Here is a 23,963-nt window from a genome sequence, read left to right on the forward strand (position 1 = left end):
GGTCCGCTCAAATTATTTAAACACATAATCAAATTATTTTATTATTTTAATAATAAAAAAATTCTACTATTCTATTTTTCAAAATGACTAATTTGTTATTAAAAAAAAAGTCATATATGACTTATTTTAAATATGGTATTAATTTTTATTTTTATTTTTTACTTGTTAATTAATATTATTTATATCATTTTAATTAACATTTTCCATTTATTTTGATATTATAGATGAATATATTAATACAGAATAATACTCTGAAAATATTACTATATACTTAAATAACCCAAATTTGTGGTTGAAAGTAGTGTTCCTTGTTGAATCTTTAGTCAAATGCTCTCACTCTTCAAAACATACAAAATTCCTCCCTTTTTTGGCGTGCCATTGTATTCAATAGACTTTTCTCTCTACCAAACTTTATTAAGATGATATATTATTCTCTAAGATCTTTATTATTATAAAAGAATATTTATTTCTTAGATTTATTAAATAAATAATATATATGATTTATATTTAACTTAAATACATTAGTCATTTAAGAAAATTAAAAAGTAAAGCTTTTTAAAATAAAACTAGAATACGCAAGAAAATAAATGAATTTCTCTCTTTCAAAAATAAAATAAAAAAGAATGTTGAAAAAAAAGTAATAATTAATATGTATCAATAAAAATCAACAAAATACTATTTTTTGCAAGAACTATTATGCATTGACCCATATTCCAATATTATCTTTATATTCAAAGATAAAAATTTAAAGGCAAAAATTACTTAATAGAATATTTTTATAAATAGTATTTAAATATTCTTTAAAATATTATTGTAGGACCAATATCCCCAACTGGCATACAAAACAAGGTTCCCAATATTAGTTTGTATTCTAGTCAATTCCACATTTCTCACTCACCTCAACTTGTTATCACATTCACATGTTCTCTTTGTTCCTATCTTGACGTTGATGTTAACGTTGGTGTTCATCCATAAATAAATTAAACAATAACTTAATCATTTATTATAAAAATAAAACAATTTAGCTAGATAACAAGTAACTATTTTATTTTATTCTATATGCATATTATTTAGTATAAATATTTAAGTTTTAATTAATTTGACGCTTCATTAAAATCGTACACAAAATATGATTTAATTAGTAAATCTAATTATACATTAATTTTAAATTAATAAAGTATGCAAATATGCAATGTTTCAAAACACTTTGAAAATAAAGGTCAATACCAAGTTTAACTCAAGTGTCCAAAACTACACGATTATTATCACTATATAAAAACCGTTTCATAAACCTTGCAGAATCCGAAGCAAAATCCAAATCTCAAAGATCTATAAACATGGCACAAAATGAGAATGAGGATAGGGTAATTGACCATGCTTTTGAATTTGAACAACATCATGAACAACAACATCAACAACAACAACATCAAAAGGGTACGAGGTTGTCGTCCAAAGAAGATGAAGCTTCAGTTGAGAAAGTGTTTAAGCACTTATTGGTTCCAACATGGCAGAATCAATTAACTGTAAGAGCTTTTGTGGTTAGCTTTTTTCTGAGCGTGCTTTTCAGTTTCATTGTGATGAAGCTTAATCTCACAACTGGGATTATACCATCATTGAATGTGTCTGCTGGTCTTTTGGGATTCTTCTTTGTGAAAACATGGACAAAGTTTTTGGAAAAATCTAATATGTTGAAACAACCTTTTACAAGACAAGAGAATACTGTTATTCAGACATGTGTTGTTGCTTCCTCTGGAATTGCTTTTAGTGGTAAAGTTTTCTTCTTTTTTTTTTTATTTCTTTCACTCTTTTGAATCTATGAATCTGTTTTTATTGTACTATGATTTGATATGTGTGAAGCTTTTTACTATTTTATGTAGTTAGTTTGATTTGATTGATTTGTAACTCTCCAATTTTCTAGGAACAGGGTTTTGTTAGTTTAAATTTTGGGCTAAAAATTAAGTAAAATTTGGTCAAAGATTGTTTCGGTCGGGTTTCGAATTCAGATTCTCTTAAATGATTCGTTCTTTTAGGGAAACTCGTTAACTACTTGAGTCAAATCACTTGATTCGATCTGTGATTATTTTTTATATGATGCTTTTAGATTTGAAGTTGAAAATTAAGGGCGTGTTTGGATTGGTTTATTTAAGCTTATTTGCAGGATTAACGTAAGCACTTGTTCTGTTTGGACGAGTTTATGGAAACAACTTATGACATATTAATATAGCTTATTTGAATATAATTTGAGTTTATTTTATCTTTTGTTATAGAAACAGCTTATATATAATCAATTATATGACAAACGCTGAATCATTTTAGTCGCACCAACCAGTCAACTATGTACTACAGTGATTAATGTTTGTATTATACTAGTAAACAATAAATCACAATCTTTTGTTATCAAAACCTTTCACTTTCTGGAATATATGAATGAACCTTGGAATAGAAAACATGGAAATGAAGTTTCAAAGTCATCAATTTTTGTTCTTAACTTGAAATAGACAGCTTTTAATTTGTTTACATGTTTCAACGTATACCAAAAGCTTTGAAAATTAATTGGAATTGTATTTATTAGAGGGGCATAAAGCATAGAAGTCAAACTATGCAACTTTTCTTGGCACTTATAAACATACTGCTTATACTTTGTATGTAATTATAACATATAGTTTGGCATGTGCATAGAAATGTTAACCCAGTGGAGCAGGTAGTACTTCTCTTCAGTCCCGATCGGCCTCCCTATTTCCACGCCAAAGGGACTTTTTCTTCCATGTCCCCGTCAGTGTGGGGATTCACAGGGACAGCCAACAACAACAACCAAGTCTTATCCTACACTCACTTGATGAGATAAGGTTTGATTGTTGTTGTTGTCCCCATCACTCTGAACCACCTTAGATCACTATGGATATGTAAATATACAAAATTTACTATCATTTTCAAAACATATCTTTTGATAGTATTGTTTAATTTTTACCACATATACGTGTATATATGAACGTGTTATTGTAATCTTCTCGACGGCGAGACCTACAAGGCAGGGGGCATGATCACGTCCCCATCCCAAAATTGGTTATGAAGGAGTTTCTTTCTCACCTCCACGAAAAAAATATTCCCGTGGAGCTCTGAATGAGGTTGCCGTCAGAAGAAACCCAACTTATAAATACAAATTGACATCTCTATTTAACTCAGTGTACTAATAGATAAATTTTCTGAAATGCGGATTATTGACCTTACAAAAACTTGATAATGAGATTTTGATGTTATAAGAAATCTAATGTTGTTATAATCTAGAAACATTTACTTTTGTTTGTGACAATCATCATTGTCCCAATTTGATGAACTTTTTTTGTGTTTCACTTGTATGAACAGGAGGATTTGGGAGTTACCTATTTGGAATGAGTAAACATGTAGCTGATCAATCCTCAGACACAAGTGATTTTAAGAATCCAAAATTGGGATGGATAATTGCTTTTCTCTTTGTTGTTAGCTTTTTGGGACTCTTCTCAGTTGTACCTCTCAGAAAGGTATGACACATTCTTGAAATATTGATACTTCTTTTATATAGCAGTAACACATCAGATTGAATGCGTGTCTAGTGTCTGACACGTGTTGGTGCCGAGAATCTTGCGCATTCACGCCGTAAGCACATAAGTGATTGTTGGATCGAGAGATCAGTTAGTCCAGCTTTCAATGAGATGATCTTTTTTTAATGAAATATTGAACTTGAAATCTGAATTGTTCAATATGAAATGTATGACCACCGATGTACTTAGTATGTGAATGCGTGGATTCTGACTGCTGGCAATCCAAATTATCAACGGTGTTGACGTGTGAGTATCAGAGTCGTGTATGTGTCTATGCTTCATAATCTCTTTAGCAATTATTATAAGTAACCTTGATTAAATGTTTCGGTTATTGGGTTTAGATTATGGTTATTGACTTCAAATTGACATATCCGAGTGGTACTGCAACTGCTCATCTCATCAACAGCTTCCACACTCCTCAAGGAGCCAAGCTAGCAAAGTAACCGCACTACTCAATATTACTTACTATACGTGAATTTGTTACTTTAGACTTTTCGATTAATTTATTTTTTCTACTTTTTCAGGAAACAAGTGAGATTGTTAGGAAGATTCTTCAGTTTGAGTTTCTTATGGGGTTTCTTTCAATGGTTCTATACAGCTTCTGATGGCTGTGGATTTCAAGCCTTCCCTTCATTAGGGCTCAAAGCATTTGATAACAGGTAAATAAAAAAGTAATATACTTCGAATTAGTCTCGTTATAATTTGGGATATTGATCTAGCTTTATTTATTTGCAGGTTTTATTTTGATTTTTCTGCACTTTATATTGGTGTGGGAATGATTTGTCCATATATCATAAATATATCAGTGCTCCTTGGAGGAATCCTTTCTTGGGGAGTAATGTGGCCTCTCATAAAAACCAGAGAGGGTCATTGGTACAAAGTTAACCTCGGTGATAGCGACCTTCAAGGAATCCAAGGCTATAGGGTATTTATAGCCATAGCCATGATTCTTGGAGATGGTTTATACAACTTTGTCAAGGTTCTAACGCATACGTTACTGGGTTTGTACAATCAAATTGGGAACAAACGAAAGGAAAGTGCTCTACCTATTGCGGATCAAGACTCTACCTCAAGTCCTGAGGCTGAGCTATCTTACGACGATCAGCGCCGGAAGCAACTCTTTCTTAAAGATCAGATTCCTAGATGGTTTGCAGTTGGAGGATATGTTGCTATTGCTTCAATCTCAACAGCCACATTGCCGCACATTATTCCTCAACTAAAATGGTATTACATACTTCTTATATACCTGATTGCTCCAACCTTAGCATTTTGCAATGCTTATGGTTGTGGACTAACTGATTGGTCCCTAGCATCAACCTACGGAAAGCTTGCAATCTTCACAATCGGTGCATGGGCCGGTGCATCACATGGTGGAGTTCTAGCCAGTCTAGCGGCATGTGGAGTTATGATGAACATCGTCTCAACAGCTTCTGATCTTATGCAAGATTTCAAAACAGGTTACCTAACCTTGGCTTCTCCGCGTTCTATGTTTGTGAGCCAAATAATCGGCACGGCAATGGGATGTGTGATCTCTCCTTGTGTGTTTTGGATTTTCTACAAAGCTTTTCCTGATCTAGGAACACATAAAAGTCAATACCCTGCACCGTACGCAATTGTGTACCGCAACATGGCGATACTCGGAGTCCAAGGATTCGGTTCTTTACCGAATAATTGTCTCCTGCTTTGTTATATATTCTTTGGCGCGGCCATTGTGATAAACTTGATTAAGGATCTGGTTGGTAAGGTAGGGAGGTTCATACCACTTCCAATGGCGATGGCGATACCTTTCTATTTAGGACCTTATTTTGCCATTGACATGTGTGTTGGAAGTTTGGTATTGTTTGTTTGGGAAACCGTTGACAAAGCTAAAGCCGATGCTTTTGCACCTGCTGTTGCTTCTGGTTTGATATGTGGTGATGGAATATGGACTCTTCCTGCTTCAGTACTTGCTCTCTTTGGAGTTAAGCCACCAATTTGTATGAAGTTCTTGTCAAGGGCTACAAATAGTAGGGTTGATACTTTCTTAGGAAATTAAGGTCATGTCTGGATTAGGTTTAAAAGATATTGCTGCAATGTAAATCTGTCAAATATTACCTTAAGCTTGCAATTTTAAATCGAGTAGTCATATAGTTGAATGCATCACAGCAAAGAAAATGTATTGTTTGGTTAATGTTATATAAGAGATATTAGAAAGAAATATGTTTGCATGATTTGATTACCATTTGCGTTCTTAAAACATTTTAATTTGAACACCAAATTTTCAACGTAGTTATTTTTGTCTTTTAACATTTCAAGCTCCAAAGAATGATGTTCTGGTAATTCAGTATTTGGTTAAAATCTAAATAAAGTTGGGGAATGATCTTTTCACCACTTATATTAGCTTACTACATCTTTTAAAATTTGAAATTGCCCTTCATTCGTCTTAAAATGCATCTCAGAACGCACACAAATCACATCAATCTTTTCTTTTCTGAGATTCACCCCAGTTTAAAATATATATATATATATATATATATATATATATATATATATATATATATATATATATATATATATATATATATATATATATATATATATATATATATATATATATATATATATATATATATATATATATATATATATATATATATATATATAGTCCAGACTCACCCAAAATCACGTCAATCTTCAACACCAAAACATCATTCTTGTATTTCATCACTTCAAATGAAGTAAAACAAACTGAAATTGCAGGTAAAGATCATTCTTTTCATTCCACATTCTTTGCATTAATCTAAATTTGAAGGTGGAAAATAAACGTTGAGTCGGGAGATGCATTTCCAGAGAAAATTTGGTCAAAGATTATTTTCATATAGATTCAAACTTGAATGATGTCAAGAAAATTGTCTTTAACTGAAATTCATTAACTACTTCTAATTATTTGGCACGATATTGTTAGACTCGCGATTTCACATGTACATGTGAATGGTTGACTTGTAAAAATCTATGAAATTTTTTATAGTAAATAATTTATCTGAGTTTTATTTTAATAGCAAAGCAGATCAAAATATATTAAAGATGAGAAAAGAATAAAAGATACAACTAAAAGCACCAATAGAGTACTAGAAAAATAAAAGTTGGCTAAACAAAAACCTATATACAACAGGAAAAATATCACAAAAAATATTAAAAAACCAACCCACCCACACCACAAAAAAAAAAGCCTACACTGAGACCCCGTACTTTCAGAAAATAAGCTGAAGAGAGGTAAGACCACCTAAAAAACAAAGGAGAGCAGCTGATTATCCAACACACCCATAAAAACGAAGGTACCAGAGCAGGTCTCGCTCCCAATAAGAAAAGGTTGAAGTCAGAGCGTGAGCATGGACTCATTTTTAAGTCAAACCAATCATCAAAGTCATTCAACAATTTCATTTAACTTTGCAATAAGAAAAGGTTGAAGTCAGAGCGTGAGCATGGACTCATTTCCAAGTCAAACCAATCATCAAAGTCATTCAACAATTTCATTTAACTTTGCATGTCAGATCAAAACCAAATGTAAACAAGACTTCTTACCCTAACCAAGATCTTAAAAAGCCGCAAAAACCTTTAAGATTGAACGCAAAAGTAGGGTAGGCATACCTACTCACCTAAACACCCTGTGTTGCTTGAACAAGGAAGCTATCCCACAGTACACAAACAAGTGATCCACATACTCCACATGACCACGACAAACCACGCAACCCCAAATAAGTGATCCGCATACTCCACATGATCAAGACAAACCCCAAACACCTCACCAATTGTAGCACGCCAATTGTAGCAGACAATTTGAAGTTTAAAAAAATTGTCAACTCTTCCAAACCCTAATCGATCCTCATCAACCACCACTTTAGAAGACCCGCAACTCTTCCAAATCTTAGCCAACCCTCATATCAACCAGTCCGATTTACCTTCCACACCAGCCACCAAAGAATAAAGTGCATTAAACAAAATTCAGTCTTGTATCAGTAGCAATGTAGCAACCACCAATATAAATTGCTTAGCTTTATAGATTGATTTGCTAATGATTATTCCAAAATAATTGTGGTTGAGTTCTTAATTCGTAAAGTCTTATCATGTAGAGAGAGAAAAACTAAGCAAGGTTCCTTAACGGTGTCCTTACATGGCAACCAAATAAGTTATATGTAATGAAACTTTCAAATGTCTGGAATGCCCTCGGAAATTAAACAAGATATAATATATAATCATCAACATTTTGATATAAACTGCGCATTTTCCATACACAACATAGATGTTGAAACACTATGAAGCTAAAAACATGTATCAATCTCATCGTAACACTTTTTAGTTATCCGACATCAATTTCAGAGCATTTTGTTTCTGCCTATGTCATAAAACGAGGAAACTAGTTCATTAGTTTTAAGTGCGACAGCGCCCCTTTTCATATCCATGCTTAGTAGCCACAACTCGTATCACATTCTCATGCAATCCATTCTTCGTCGCTTTCATCAGAATCCTAAAAATAGAATGGTTATAAACGCGGTGAGGTGAATAACATCAAACAGTTCATACCCGTGGCAGCTATAAACTACCAACAGTTCAAAACCGGCTTCATGTCTGTACAGTTAAATGCATGCGAGTTCAGGCGTGTGTTAAGTTGGGAAGAATTACCTCTGAAGCATTTGAAAATTCTTCAATGTCATCAACATCTTCATTGTCATCTTCAACCTACAATGATTATGTAAATGTCAAATATGCAAAGTTTCTGATTTCCTAATATATTTAAAAGCAACAAGATGAAAAGCATTTAGTAAAAGAAATGGAAAGTAAAGCTGATTTCCTGAAATAGTGAGAGAAACCAAATGATCAAAGAGTTCATAGGTTTTCTTACTATCAGATGTTGGATTAGGTGGCATTTTGATTAAGCATGAAACACAACACGTTGAAAGATGATTTAATCACTAATTCCGCAGACAAAAACGATATAACTCAGTTAAATTCCAAGAATGGGAAAATCTTACCTCACTTTCCTTGCTTTTTGCCTTGACTTTTTCACCTAAAATTTACACTCAAGGTAAGTTTGATAAAGTTTCATTATGCAACAACTTAATAAGAGAAAGAAGGAAGAATATTCACCAGGATTTTTGTCCTTGATCTTTCTTGCCTTTTTCTTAGATCCTTCATCCTACAACAATAGGCAATACCTCAGCTTATGTCTTACTCCGACACGAAACACTTAATTAAGGAATACTGTCAATCCCATATGAAAAAAGGAAACTCAGGAAATCAAGTTAAAAGAAAATCAACCAGGTCAATCTTCCTTTTCGAACCAGCGGATTGCAACTTCTGGCCAGAAGCTGAAAAATTCAAGAAAAATAAATTATATCCAATTTTCATAATCATTCCCATAATAATAATGTAAAGAGACTGGGAAAAGAACAACCTTTTGATGATGGAGATTTCTTTGAACTGGTTGGAGTCTTCTGAAAAAATAAAAACACATGAACTTGTCAAATCAGCGTTCAATGAGAATCCACTCTGCAGCGTACTAAATGATGCCTAAAATATGTGCAATTGCAACTCATTGAAAGTGCGAACATCATCACAATCTAGCAATGTAGATAGAAATCAGTCGATTTTGTCTACCTGCTTAAAAGCATACCTTTACGTCCACTTTCTTGAATAATGAGGATATAGTAGTCTGAACAAGTGAACCTTTTTTAGATTTTGACGCTGAAGCAGGTTCTTTACTTTCCACGATGGGGAGTTCTTCTTTCGGAGCATTATCCTCATTGTCAATGTCAATAACTACAGTTTCTTTCTGTACTCATAAATTAAGGAAGAAAAAAAATATAAATTTCCTGATAATATAGAATATAAGATCGAATGAAGTTCTAAACTTCAGGCTGATTGGCTGTAATAAAAAAATATAGAATCAAAACAAAAATAATACGGTAACGACCATCCAATCAACTTATAAACTGTATTGCCGGAATACCGAAATGTGTATAAGGATGTTTGAGCTATTATGATCATTTACATTGGTATCAACTTCTACCACTGCTTCTTCGTGTTCAGAAATGTCAGGGCTGCTTTTAGCAGAATCATCATCACCGGAAGAAATTTCAGTAAATCTAACCCAACAAAAGAACTATATGAATATGACTTGGATACAATTTTAGAGAGCAACAGACATCAAGTTAACTAAATAGAAGAAGCATATACTTGTATGATTTTTTTACAGTTCTCGCTGATTGGCGAACTGGAACCAATTCCTTTGTGTCTGTTAAGTCAAGTTCACTGTCTGATGAATCTTCTTCAAGAGGTGTCTCTGGTGACTCTTGCTCCGCACGTTTTATCTTAGTTTTAAGAACACTTTGATTAACTACAGAAGCTGCACCTGCTCCCGCACCCCCTTTAAAGTCAGGTTCAGTTTGTTGTCCCTAAAACCGAAGAAAAAATACTTTATTTTCTCTTAATGCCATGTAAGTGATAAACAAAAGTTCCTTCTTGTGAATAGATAATTATAACATTTCAAAAATTCCTAACCTCATACAATTCCTTAGGAATTTCCAGTTTAGTTTCTTCTGGGTTCTCATCTTTTGTCCCAATCCACCATGCATCCGAAAATACAATCTAGTAAAATCAAGATATTGCACATAAGGAACATAGGTGTTCTTACTCACAGAGCTCAATGCCATACAATACAAATATGTAAATGAAGAAGCAATAAGTCACAATAGAAAAAGTAATGGGAAGAACAAGGATACTGTCAGATCAAAACATGCATATATAGTGGAGGAGAAAGAAATCCATAGTGAAACCATTCACTCTACGAGAAATTAAAAGAATAGCCGATATGCATACAAGGAAGTTGTTTTGCTGAATCCCCTTATAACTAGAAAACTACTCTAACTTCCTCTAGTTCATGTCTCAAAACTCAGAAATTTTATTAAAAAAACATGAATTGTAAAAAAACACCTACCATGTTATCGAAATAATCCTCACACATCACGCTCTTTCCACCTCTAGAGAACTGTAGAGTCAAGTATTTGTTCTTTGGATATAAGATAGTCCCAAATAACTTCATTCGGCCCTGTAAAGTGAGAGTGAGAACACACCTCATCAGTTACCAAAACACAACATACCGAATCAAACATCCTATAACTTTTCAACAAGTTGTCATATAGTTGTGTCCAGTGCCGAATCAGTTCTTTTTCACACAAAAAAGGCGCTGAATCAGTTTTGTTGATTACAACCAAGTATGCATGCAACTGCATGTGAACCTGTCAGATCAGTTAACAACCAACATGGAAGGCAAATAACCAAATTCCTGTAGGAACTCTGAAATCCAATCATCAGAGTAAGTGAAGGAGATATAAAAGGTGAATATTAGAGGTATATTACAACTATAGTCCGCATTCTTGAACTCTACTTACATCTTTACCCTATATCACAATATGAGTTAGTTCAGATAAACTTTATCACACAAAGGTTACATTAAAAACAGTGAGATAGTCCTACAATAATTATGAGTTTTTAAAACTGTAAAAGTTGAAATTCGTTATTGTATCTGAATCGTATTCGAAGCTTTCAATTAACTTTTTTAGTAACACTTGTAAGTTTATAAGACCTTTTTATACGCAAAGAAATATAAATTTATTTTAATTAAAAAACTCTTGTGAACTAGAAACTAATATTAATTAAGCCTATATTTGACTGGTAACCTAGGTTTCTTATTAGGCCGGGAAATCTCTTTTTACAACTCCAATTGACACATTTACTGATAGCAACAAAAAACCATTGTCAATTCCATTACTACAACTTCATAAGTTACTCCCAGTCTCAGCTATGCATGTAAAAGTGTAAATAAAATTAAATGACTGAACTGCAAGCAGAGTTATGCTCAAAACCCATGTAACACAACCTTTCAGATTGAAAGTGTGGCCAGTGTCTGACAAACACCACAACAACATGGTGGTTATACTCAATCACTTAATCTTTCTCATATTATTATTAGTGTCAACATCTCAATGTCTGTTATTGTGTCAAATGTCTGCGGAAGTAGAGTAACACTTAAAACCTACCTACATAGCACCGACACTTCAAATTGAAGGTGTGTAAAGTGTCCTACTTACACAACAAAGACATGAGTGATTAATTACATACAATCACTTCTATTTTTTTTCAAATTATTATCATTGTCTACAAGCTAGTGTTTGTGTTGTGTCCAATGTCAATACAAGTAGAGTTACACTCAAAGCCTATGTAGTACTAGTACTGATACATCAAACTGAAGGTGTGTCAAGTGTCTGACCAATACAACAAAGATCCAAGCGGTTACATTCACTCACTTCTATTTTTCTCAAATTATTATTAGCATATATACATGTTGCAATATGTGTTGTGTCCAATGTTATGTAGATCCCACCAACACTTCAAATTGAAGGTGTATCAACTTGTAAGTGTATGACCAAGTAACATCGGTACAAATGGTTATATTCAATCACTTCTGTTTACTCAAATTATTATCAATGTTTGCATGTGCTTATAGCTCAAAACAACCAAATCATCCTCCACAACAAAACAAAACAAAACAAAAAACTCAATTTCCTTGTCATGATTTGAAACCCACAAACCAAAACCCTAAAAAAATTAAATTTTTAATACGTAATAGTAAACAAGAACCTGAGGGAAATCAAGGTAGAGAATGGGGTTTTTGGTTCCCAAATCTTTGAGATCACCAATTTTGCCACCAGCAATAGGAGCAAAGAGACCGGGAAACGAGAAAAGGTATCTACTACTCTTCCTCTGAGATTTCTTGATGATGTCTTTGCCGTGATGTTTGGCGAGAATGGAAGAAGGGTTTAGGTGAATTGAAGATCTAGCTTGGGATTCAGAGAGTATGTTGTTTGAAAAAGCTAAGGATTTGAGTCTCTTGCGTTCAATGGTTACTGGGTTTGTTGAATCTGCGTCTTCGTCTTCTCTTGATTTCTTCTTCGTCTTTGGTTTGGCCATTTTCGATTGAACGCTGTTTCTTGTGTGCTAGAGAGTGGTAGTATCGCGCGGGAATGAGAATATGCCCTATTTAATAGCTAGACTGGATTTAGATTTTGGATGTAGCAAGAATGTCTTTGGATTGATAGTAGATAGAATTGAATAAGAAGAATTGAATAAGAATTGAGTTTAGTATAATTAGTTTTAATATGATTGAGTTTAATAAAATTGATTAAGTAAATACATTTTACCTATCATATTGTTTTTATATTTGTTTTGCAAAAATTAATGTCAATTTTAAAAATAAAAAAATTCAGTTAGGACAAGATTCAGGTGGACATGGAAGAGCCACCAATGAGTCCAAGGCAGATTGTAGTCCAACACCAAGACGAACCGGGCTCAAATTCAAGTGGAGTGCAAGATTCAGGTGGAATACAAGACTATACACTTGTACGTGATAGGGAGTCTCGTCGTATTACACCTCTAGTGAGATATCGGTTTGAAGACTTAGCATCATATGCTCTTCTTACCGATTCAAGAGACCCTTCTACTTTTCGATAGGCTATGGATATCCAGGAGAAAGACAAGTGGATGGGTGCTATGGTGGAGGAGATGTAGTCTTTGAAAAATAATGAGACATGGGATCTTGTTCACCTGCTAGAAGGAAAGAGAGCTAATGTTTGCAATGGGGTGCACAAGAAAAAGTCGACAGTTATAGAAAAAGAAGGGAAAAAGTTCAAGGTTCGCCTAGTTGCAAAGGGGTATTCACAGCAGAATGGGGTTGATTATGGTGAGATTTTCCAGTCTGGTCATTAGACACACTTCTAATAGAGCGGTATTGGCCCTAGTAGCTAGTAAGGATATGCATCTAGAGCAGATGGATGTGAAAACAAATTTCCTCCATGGTAATCTAAACGAGAAAATCTACATGGAGCAGCCAAAAGAATTCAGTAATACTAGACATGGCAGACTTGTTTTCAAATTGAAGAGGTCTTTGTATGGCTTGAAGCAGTCTCCAAGGCAGTGGTACAAGCTCTTTGATTCATACATGCTCTGGATTGTCTATAGAATATGTGATTATGATTGTTGTGTTTATGTGAGGACCCTTTATGATAGTTCTTTTGTTTTTCTAACAATGTAATCTGTATACAATTCACAAGACATAATATAGGGAACTATATCTACTCTATAGTCGCAGACGTAGGTAATTTGGCCAAACTGTGTGAGCAAAATTTTTGTGTATTTCTCTCTGCTCTAATTTGTATTTGTGTTTCTGCTTTAACACATATGCTTACAACTACCTATATTTCTCAACATATTAGAGGTTCATTCACAACATAGTAATATGATTATATACAACAACACTATCATATATGTTTGCAACTACCTATATTCCTCAACATATTAGAGGTTCATTCACAACTTACTAATATGATTTTGTTATTGATTTTCATTTACAACAATATAATGTTTAACAACACTCTAATCTATAACTCAACATGAATGGTGATAAAGGTGATGAAATAGAGAATGTACCGTAAAATGAAAAAGAGGAAAATACTAAGAAGAGAAACACCAAAAAAACTTCTTGAAGTTTGGACGTTCCAAGAAATGAATGAGAGGAACATCAAATGAAATTTGAATTCGATTTCAATTTCGTCTATTTCACTATCGCTATCGCTATCGCTTTCATTTGTTCTTTACTAAGACATTCGTGTTATGAAGGAAATAAACTAAACCTGATATGTTTTAATTTAAAAAAAAAAAATCACCACGCTTGTAAAGATCAATCATACATTAATTTTAGGAAACAAATAATCACGGTTTCTAGTAATAATTGTGGCGAAATGTTTTTTAATTAAGGGACTTATTTGTATAGAAAAAGTGGAAAGATATTAGTATTGAGATTCAAAATCTATATGTCTTAACATATAACCATAGTTATTGATAAGTCTTTTAATAAAATTAAAAATTACTTTTGCTAAGATATATATTATAGTAATGCTTATTACATAGAAGATTATTGGTCTTAGTTGTCATTATTTTTTGTCCTACACATCATATTTTTTTAAGTCGGATTGAACATTTCGACATACTAGCTAGAGTAGTATATAAAACCGTGTCATAAAACAAAACAAAATATTATCAATAAAATATGCATTATTTAAACATACTAGCTAGAGTAGTATATAAAACCGTTTCATAAACCTTGAAAAATCCAAACCAATATCCAAATCTCAAGAATCTAAAAGCATGGCACAAAATGAAAATGATGATAGGGTAATTGACCATGGTTTTGAATTTGAACAACATCATGAACAAAATTCCGAACAACAACGACATCAAAAGCGTACAAGGTCGTTGAAAGAAGAAGCTTCAGTTGAGAAAGTGTTCAAGCACTTATTGGTTCCATCATGGCAGAATCAATTAACTGTAAGAGCTTTTGTGGTTAGCTTTTTTCTGAGCATACTATTTAGTTTCATTGTGATGAAGCTTAATCTCACAACTGGGATTATACCATCCCTGAATGTGTCTGCTGGTCTCTTGGGATTCTTCTTTGTGAAAACATGGACAAAGTTTTTAGAAAAATCTAATATGTTGAAACAACCTTTTACAAGACAAGAGAATACTGTTATTCAAACATGTGTTGTTGCTTCCTCTGGAATTGCTTTTAGTGGTAAACTTTTTTTTTTCACTCTCTTGAATTTATGAATATGCACTTTTGCTATGAATAGTATTTTATATTTTCGTTGTTCAATTATCTGCATACAACAAAATTTTAACCATATTAAATGGTCAATAAATAATAATGGTAAATCTTTCATTATCTTTTGTTATCAACCTTTCATTATCTGGAAAATACAAACCTTGGAATATTCAAAGTCATGCATGAATTTAGTCCATACATTAAAAGATAGTACAACTTTTTCTTCTGATTATATGGTTCAACTTATACCTAGAGCTGTGGAAATAAATGAGGTTGTATTATTTGACCAAAATTTTGGTAGAATTTAATTTTTCTAAAATATGATAGGAGCATGAGGCATATAAGTCAAGTTATACTATTCATTTTAGTAGTAATAATTAAAATTATTGCTTATACGTAATTAATGCCTTCACATGTGTGGACTAAGATAATTTTATTAGATTGATTAGAGTTAAGTCTAATTCTTCTTTATACAAACTATTTGTAAAGTAAGATTTGATTTTCTATACAAATTCTTTAAAAACTCTATTTAATTTTTATAAGATTTGAAATATTTTTAGTATACTCTCTCACATTCAACACTCTTTTGAGTTTGGTGTATATATATATAAACGAAGACATGTCATACTTGATCGATAACGTCTAATATTATATTAGAGTTTGACTTAACTCGTTCTTACAAAATCAACTTATAAGATGAGAGATATCACTCTATATAAACTTTTTTACAACTTTATCTTTAAGATTGTATTTGAATTGATGAAACATAACATAGCAGAGCAGAATAAAACATGACATAGTGAATGGAGCGGAGCGAAATGAAATATAAATCTCACTCTATTGTTTAAATATTTCGTTAAAAGTCTCATTCCATTACATCCATCCAAAATCGGACGGAACAAAAATATGGAGGATTGGTAGAATGTGATGGAATGGATTACATCAAGTTCCATTCCACTTCATCCATTATTTACAAATTCAAACAATAGAATCTCATTATTTATCACTTCATTTCATCTCATACCACTTATCTAAACATATCTTAGGTTGTGTTTGGATTGATGAAACATGACGGAGCGGAGAGTAATGAAACATGACCGAGCGGAATTTAACGGGACAAAATAAAATATAGATTTCACTCTATTGTATCAGTATTTTACTAAAAATTTCCTAATCCATTGGATACATCCAAATTAGATGGAACAAAAATATGAAGGATTAGATGAAATGTGATGGAATTGATTTCATTATACTCCATCTATCATTTGCAAATTCAAACAATAGAATATAATTATTTATTTACTGTTTCATTCTATTCCATTATTTTCCATTCCATGTCATCCATCCAAACATACCTTAAAAATTAACTTTAGATTTAACAATTTTGTCGATGGAAATCCTGGCATAGAAGTACAAATTAACCTCATGTGTATCACTTTGTGAACAATAGATACAACTTAACATCCTACATGTGTAACATTTTGCGAACTAATATACATTTTCCGATACGTGGCTGAGATTAAAATTGAATAAAAAGTTTACGCATATCTTTTTTTTAATTTATCACTCATCATGAAATTATTATAGTTCCAATTTGATTAACTCTTTTTGTGATTCACTTGTGTGAACAGGTGGATTTGGGAGTTACCTATTTGGAATGAGTGAACATGTGGCTAAACAATCCCTAGACACAAGTGATTTTAAAAATCCAAAATTAGGATGGATAATTGCTTTTCTCTTTGTTGTTAGCTTTTTGGGACTCTTTTCAGTTGTTCCTCTTAGAAAGGTATGACAAACTCTTTTCAAATATAATAACATTCTTCATTGACTTACCTCTCTTATATGCACGGATGCATGTAAGTGTCAGACACTAAATCCTATATTATCGATCCTTCTGTATCTGTGTCAGTGCTTCATAATGTCTCGTTAGCAATTATTAGTAGTAGTCTTGACTAAATGTTGCTTATGTTATTGGATGTAGATTATGGTTATTGATTTCAAATTGACATATCCAAGTGGTACTGCAACTGCTCATCTCATCAATAGCTTCCACACTCCTCAAGGAGCCAAACAAGCAAAGTAACCATTATACTCAATATTATTTATTATATGTTAAGCTTTTCAATTAATTTGATTTTTTCCTTTTCTACTTTTTCAGGAAGCAAGTGAAATTGTTGGGAAGATTCTTCAGTTTGAGTTTCTTATGGGGTTTCTTTCAATGGTTCTATACAGCTTCTGATAGCTGTGGATTTCAAGCCTTCCCTTCATTAGGCCTCAAAGCATTTGATAACAAGTAAATAAAAAAGTAATATACTTTGAATTAGTCTCATTATAACTTTCGGATATTGATCTAGCTTTATTTATTTGCAGGTTTTATTTTGATTTTTCTGCACTTTATATTGGTGTGGGAATGATTTGTCCATATATCATAAATATATCAGTGCTCCTTGGAGGAATTCTTTCTTGGGGAGTAATGTGGCCTCTCATAAAAACCAAAGAGGGTCATTGGTACAAAGTTAACCTTGGCAACAACAACCTTCAAGGAATCCAAGGCTATAGGGTATTTATAGCCATAGCCTTGATCCTTGGAGATGGTTTATACAACTTTGTTAAGGTTCTAAGTTACACCTTATTGGGTTTGTTTAATCAAATTCGGAACAAACAAAGGGAAAACGCTCTACCTGTTGCAGATCAAGACTCTTCTTCTAGTCCTGAGCTATCTTACGATGATCAGCGTCGGAAGCAACTCTTCCTTAAAGATCAGATTCCTATATGGTTTGCAGTTGGAGGATATGTTGCTATTGCATCAATCTCAACAGCCACATTGCCACACATCTTCCCTCAACTAAAATGGTATTACATACTTGTTATATACCTAATTGCTCCAACCTTAGCATTTTGCAATGCTTATGGTAATGGACTAACAGATTGGTCCCTAGCATCAACCTATGGAAAGCTTGCAATCTTCACAATCGGTGCATGGGCTGGTGCATCACATGATGGAGTTCTAGCCAGTCTAGCAGCCTGTGGAGTTATGATGAACATAGTTTCGACTGCTTCTGACCTAATGCAGGATTTCAAAACAGGCTATCTTACTTTAGCATCGCCGCGATCCATGTTTGTGAGCCAAATAATCGGCACAGCAATGGGATGTGTGATCTCTCCTTGTGTGTTTTGGGTTTTCTACAAAGCATTTCCTGATCTAGGAACAACTGGAAGTCAATACCCCGCGCCGAACGCAATTGTGTTCCGCAACATGGCAATACTTGGAGTCCAAGGATTCAGTTCTTTACCGGCTAATTGTCTATTGCTTTGTTATATATTCTTTGGCGCGGTGTCATACCCCAAAATTTGCCCATGCTATTCAAAAACACAAAGCTCCAAAACACAGTCTCCTACACAGAAACTCTAAACTAGGGTTTGATTAATTCGACAGAAAATCATTGAATCAATGGCTCAAGGTGGTTCCATAAGGTCACTAACATCCCAAAGTATCTCCATATAAAGTTTCAAGACAAACAGAGAAAACTTAGTCCCTCAAATCATGATTAGGTCAACAGTCGACTCTCAAGGGCAAAACAGTCATTTCAAGCCAAAATACAGTCAAAGTTCAAGATATTTGGTCAACAACATCCTCATACCCCTAAAATCATCATTTGATCAAGGGTTGATCATGATGATGCAAGAAAAGATCAGAGAAGTCAAAAGTCAAGAGTTACTATTTTGGGCATGAACTGAATAAGTCAACCAAACTTTGAAAATTCACCAAATATTCATACTTCATCAGAAAAATTCCTACCAAAGCTCATTTTGAAGGGAATTCATTCCTCTATCCAATGGTCCAAGAATCAAAGCTCATAGGTCAATAATCTAAGAGATATGGCTTCATACATTATAGGTCCTTCTCAAAAGTCAACAAAAAGACACTTTTTTTCAAAAGGGCATAAAATGAGCATGGAAAATAATTTTGATATGAGACCAAAGACAATGGTTAGAGGACTCTTTGAGGTTTCTAAAAAGTACTAGAACACTTCCATACCTCAAAAATTGAGAGAGATAGGCCTTGTCAAAGTTGGGTTATTTTGGAGGGGGAAATGTGAAAGAATTTGGTTTTTTTTACAAATGAGCCCAAGTTATTTTGATTCAAGCTTGACCCACAAGTCATCTAAAGCCCAAGGATCAATTCCCACGAATTTATGAGATTTATTTAGTTTATTATGATTTTTTATTCAATTAAAAAAGGGATTAAAATCAAATAAATTAAGAAAAATCAAATATTTGATTCAAGTGTTTACAAGGATCAAATTTAATTTCCAATTATGTCTCATAAACATCACAATTTCGTGCAAATTTGATTGAAAAAATATTGGATCAATATTGGCTCAAATTAGAAACAATTCCAAATCAAATTTTGCCAAATTTCCAATCAAAGATTCAAGAAGATTCTTTCTAGTTTTATTAACCCTAATCACTCTCCTATAAGTAGATAACAAGTCAAAGGTACAAGGGTTCGATTTTTCTGCAACAGAGAGCCATAAACCCGAGCTCTAAAAATCAAGAAAAACTCAAAGATCGTTTTTGGAGTTTGAAGAAGATTCGAAGCCTCCTAAGCGTTGCAACACGTTATTTGAAGGTTCCTGAAGTCGTTCCAGTCATCCTCATCAATCCAGGCCACTCAGAAACGTAATCATACGTCCATGAATGAGCAATTTTTTTCTCAACTTCGATTTCATACACTTACTCATGCTGCATATGAATTGATAATATATTTGTGTTTGTATTGATGTCACGATGCTATCTGGATGTTTTGATTTAAGTTTCTGTGCAGATTAAGCCTTCCACCATGTTTAGGGTTTATGGCCTTCAAATTAGGGATCCGTAGAAAGGGTCGATTTCAGGTTGAATTAAGGCCCCCATTAGGTTCGCAAGGCTGCACACTATCGATCTGGATTATTGTATTTTGTTTTTGGAACGTTTTCATGCAGGTTCAAGGATCATGGAGTTTGCTACAGAATTTTGGTCACAAAATCGTAGCTAAACCGCCGCTGTAGGTTCGTAGCAGAAAGTTGCAGGGATGGGCGAAGAAGACGAGAGGTGTCAACGCCTCATTAGTCTAATTCAAACAAAAAGGGCGCGCTGGACTTTCTTGATGCAGAATGATCCGATACTCCAGCAGCCCACGCAAGTACCATGCGTCCACGTTCTCTGGCCATCCGATCACGCTTATCTCTGATCCAACGTCCTTCAAGCCGCATGTGCATCGTACACCTCCAGAGATGCGTCACACCGAATCAAACGCTAAGTCCCTCAAATTTTTTTTATATTTAATTATACAAATTTTCTTTTTAATTATTTATTTATATATTTTTTTTGCCAATCAAATTTTGTTTTATATATAAGTTATATGTTCTTTTTTTATAAAAAATATAATATTTATTATTTCATAAAGCATTTATTGTATATTTTAAATAAATAGTAAAATTGATTTAATTATTTAAAAAGCCTTTCAAAATTCATATTAATTCATTAAAACTCCCAAAAAAATTTCCAAAAAAATATATTTCGTATCCGATTTTATTTTTCAATTCGATTTAATTAATTAGGTCATTAGACCAATAATTAATTAAATTATTCCTCTTAATTGGCACCCTAATCAGGGTTCACGATGACCATTCCCTACACTGATTTTATTTTCTTTTCTATGCATCATCAGGGTTAGCAACATGATTCTCCCGAAGGCGCGCCTTCAACAAACCTCAAAGATAAGTGTTCTATTCTGTTTAATTTTAATTATACTTAAATTAATTTACTTTTAGGGTTTGCTTTGCCTTCACCTATTTTCTGCCTTGTTTCAGGGTCAATCCTAAAGGCGCCTAACAACCATATCAGATCAAATTCGAATCAAAGCTAAGTATTCCCTATTTATTCATTATTAGTTTATTTCTCTTTCATTTTATTTACGTTAACCCTGATTATCTTCGAATTAATAATACACTTACGCCTTGTCCGTTTCCTTGTCTGTTCTAATGATCAGAGTCAATGTTTCTGATAAACCCTTGCCCTCAACCCTGTCAGGCAAACACCAAAGCTAAGTACACTCTCTCTGTTTTACCTTTATTTCATTATTTTATTTTTCTTAATTAATGAAGTCTGCCCTCGAACCGATTATGCACTCACCTTCAATTTTCTGTTTCTTCTTTTTTGTCAGGTTTATCAATTGTCAAAGCTACGTTACTGGTAACCCTGTCTTAATATTTTCTCTGTTTTATTATTACTTGTGTCAACCCCGATAAGGGATCCGCTGGTTACAATTTCCCGCCCCTTTATTGCTTTATGTTATTATATACTGCGTGGTTAGTAATTTAGGGAGTGCAACTCTGAATCAATTAGAATAACTAAACACAAGATAATATAATCTGAATTGAATCACATGATTGGTGCACACACGCACGCTTTTTGGGTAACCCTCTCTGTTGCCTGTTGCCTGTTGCCTGTTGCCCTTGTGTTTTTGCAGAATAAGCCTCGTCCCTCGAATTCGAGGATACCTCAGCCGTGTTGCCTCGATAAAAAGGTCACGACCCTAATGATGCTGCCTTCGATACACAATATGACCTCGACCCTCGGATGTTGCCTACGGAAAAAGGCTGAGGTATCCTCTGGTTGCCTACGAAATGGCTTATTCTGATCCTTGCCTCAGACTACCTGCCCTTCTATGGCATGGGACAGTCTTATGGCAAAGGATGCTTCGACGACCCTTCAACCTCCAAACGAAAGGCTTCCTGCCCTCTTATGGCAAGGATAGACCCTTTCATTCTGAAAGGCAAAAAGAGACCTATCATCTGAGTTTAAGGTAATTGCCCCTAATTGCCTTGCGATGCTCAAACCTTTTTATTATATTCTTTCTCATAATTTTTCAAAAGGGCAACGCTTATTCACAAGCTAAAGTCCCTATCTCTTTCATCTACATTTTCTAAACAAACGAGCAAGCAAAGCAATTAAGAGCCCATGGAAAACCATGGATGCAAAGGGTGCCTTACACCTTCCCTTTGCATAAATTACCCCCCGAACTTAGAATTCTTTTAAAAGGTTTTTTTTCTGTTTCTTTTTGCCTTTCCGAATATTGTTTGGATAAAATAAAAGTCGGTGGCGACTCTTGCTTACCGCGACATTTCGATTATTAAAAAGTCAGTTCACCGTGTTACAGAACTGGCGACTCTGCTGGGGATTTTCCGATAAAAGAGGGGTTACCTTAAAAGTTTAGGATTCACTTAAATGTTTTCTATTGTTTGTTTTGTTTGTTTTATTTTTCAGGGGCGTTTTGGGAAAATTGAAGGACGAATCCTATTCCCGGATTCAAGAACACCTAAGTTTAGGAGTGGCATAGTCATAAGGACCTCTTTCACATATGTGGGAGATGAGTCAGTATGAAGTTCACGCTTGAGTTAGGACTCCATAGCATATGCACACCTTTCTCAAATGAGGGAGGTCTATGTATGTGTCTGTGGGTGCGCCGGAGCTCAAGGACCTTTAGTTACCCTTAACCCATCCTGGCCTTTAGGAACGTAGTGGGGGGACTACCCTTGACAAATGTTAAGGACTAGTCGCTACCCGATGCTACAATTCAGATAGGTTCTTTCTCAAAGTATCATTGCATGGTGCAAATGCATCATGTCCGAGGGTGCTTTAGAAGGGCTGACAATTCTGGATGACTTGTAGAACCCGTTGCTGAGATCTCCTTATCCATAGAAATACCCTTGGGAAGGACACTTGATCTAAACTCCATGCAAGCCTTAAGCCAAAAATTGTGTGATTTGTATGGATTTGTTTTTCTGTGATGCATCATGCATACATGCATTCATGACATGGCTAACTCATCTCAAGGAGAAAAAAGGTCTTTTAACCATAATTTGTTTTGTAGGTTATTTAAATAATGGGAATCCTAATCAGAAAACCTTTCTTCCTCAACTTCAAGAAAGTACCTACTACATTAAGACTCTTATGTGATGATATTACTGGTTCTCTTGTTCTTTCTGAATCTCTCAACAAACTGATAAGTTTAATGCGAACCAAAGTGGATGAAGCTCTCCTCAACTCTATGATGCAATTTTATGATCCCCTTCTCCATTGCTTCACTTATAGAGATTTTCAACTGGTGCCTACCTTGGAAGAATTCTCTTACATAATGGACATGCCCATACCTGATCAAATCCCTTACACTGGTGAGGAAGGATGTCCTAAGTTGGAAGACATTGCTGCTGCTCTACACCTACCAAGATCAGAAATTAACAAAGTTTGGATCAACAAAAGAGACTACTCTGGGATACCTGTGGATTTCTTGATCGAGAAAGCTAAGATCTTTGCTAAAGCTTTAAGCATGGATGCCTTGGAAAGTGTTCTAACCCTGTTGATATATGGACAAGTTCTTTTTCACCGCTGCGACAAAGTTGTTGATAGGGCTGCTATCAAAATCTTCCTTAGCAAGAATCCTGTTCCTACTCTACTTGGTGATTTATTGCATTCCATCAACGCTAGAGTGACAAAGAGACGAGGTTGTGTTCTAGGGTGCATCCCTCTCTTACATAGGTGGTTTATTTCTCACTTACCCCGATCCTCAATAAAGAATGAAGAAGGTTTGACTTGGATTCAAAGGATTATGGAGCTTTCATACGACGACATCATTTGGTATCCAAAGA

The 23,963-nt window shown here is 34.0% G+C and overlaps 3 protein-coding genes across 4 annotated transcripts; 2 read left to right on the forward strand and 1 right to left on the reverse strand.

The window, feature by feature from the left end:
* The first annotated feature begins 1,198 nt into the window (after nt 1–1,198).
* On the forward strand, nt 1,199–5,796 carry LOC131653314 (probable metal-nicotianamine transporter YSL7). Its single transcript, XM_058923421.1, has 5 exons — nt 1,199–1,767; nt 3,364–3,518; nt 3,920–4,017; nt 4,103–4,237; nt 4,314–5,796. Exons 1-5 carry the CDS (start codon nt 1,338–1,340, stop codon nt 5,611–5,613), a joined length of 2,118 nt encoding a protein of 705 aa, XP_058779404.1. The 5' UTR covers nt 1,199–1,337; the 3' UTR covers nt 5,614–5,796.
* Nucleotides 5,797–7,784: 1,988 nt separating this feature from the next.
* On the reverse strand, nt 7,785–12,721 carry LOC131653316 (DNA-binding protein RHL1). Of its 2 annotated transcripts, none has more exons than XM_058923422.1 (12): nt 12,255–12,721; nt 10,552–10,662; nt 10,116–10,202; nt 9,792–10,009; nt 9,565–9,700; nt 9,229–9,387; nt 9,010–9,049; nt 8,874–8,923; nt 8,703–8,751; nt 8,588–8,622; nt 8,238–8,294; nt 7,785–8,082 (listed from the first exon to the last, which is right to left on the reverse strand). In XM_058923422.1, exons 1-12 carry the CDS (start codon nt 12,582–12,584, stop codon nt 8,047–8,049), a joined length of 1,308 nt encoding a protein of 435 aa, XP_058779405.1. In that variant the 5' UTR covers nt 12,585–12,721; the 3' UTR covers nt 7,785–8,046. The 2 variants fall into 2 exon arrangements, with proteins under 2 accessions (XP_058779405.1, XP_058779406.1); XM_058923423.1 differs by having other exon boundaries at nt 9,607–9,700; nt 12,255–12,719.
* Nucleotides 12,722–14,695: 1,974 nt separating this feature from the next.
* Nucleotides 14,696–22,442, forward strand: LOC131653317 (probable metal-nicotianamine transporter YSL7). Its single transcript, XM_058923424.1, has 5 exons — nt 14,696–15,240; nt 16,902–17,056; nt 17,252–17,349; nt 17,429–17,563; nt 17,641–22,442. The coding sequence occupies exons 1-5, from the start codon at nt 14,817–14,819 to the stop codon at nt 18,680–18,682; spliced, it is 1,854 nt and encodes a 617-aa protein (XP_058779407.1). The 5' UTR covers nt 14,696–14,816; the 3' UTR covers nt 18,683–22,442.
* The last annotated feature ends 1,521 nt before the right edge of the window (nt 22,443–23,963 follow it).

This window comes from Vicia villosa, linkage group LG2 (assembly GCF_029867415.1).
Source record: "Vicia villosa cultivar HV-30 ecotype Madison, WI linkage group LG2, Vvil1.0, whole genome shotgun sequence".
NCBI lineage: Eukaryota > Viridiplantae > Streptophyta > Magnoliopsida > Fabales > Fabaceae > Vicia > Vicia villosa.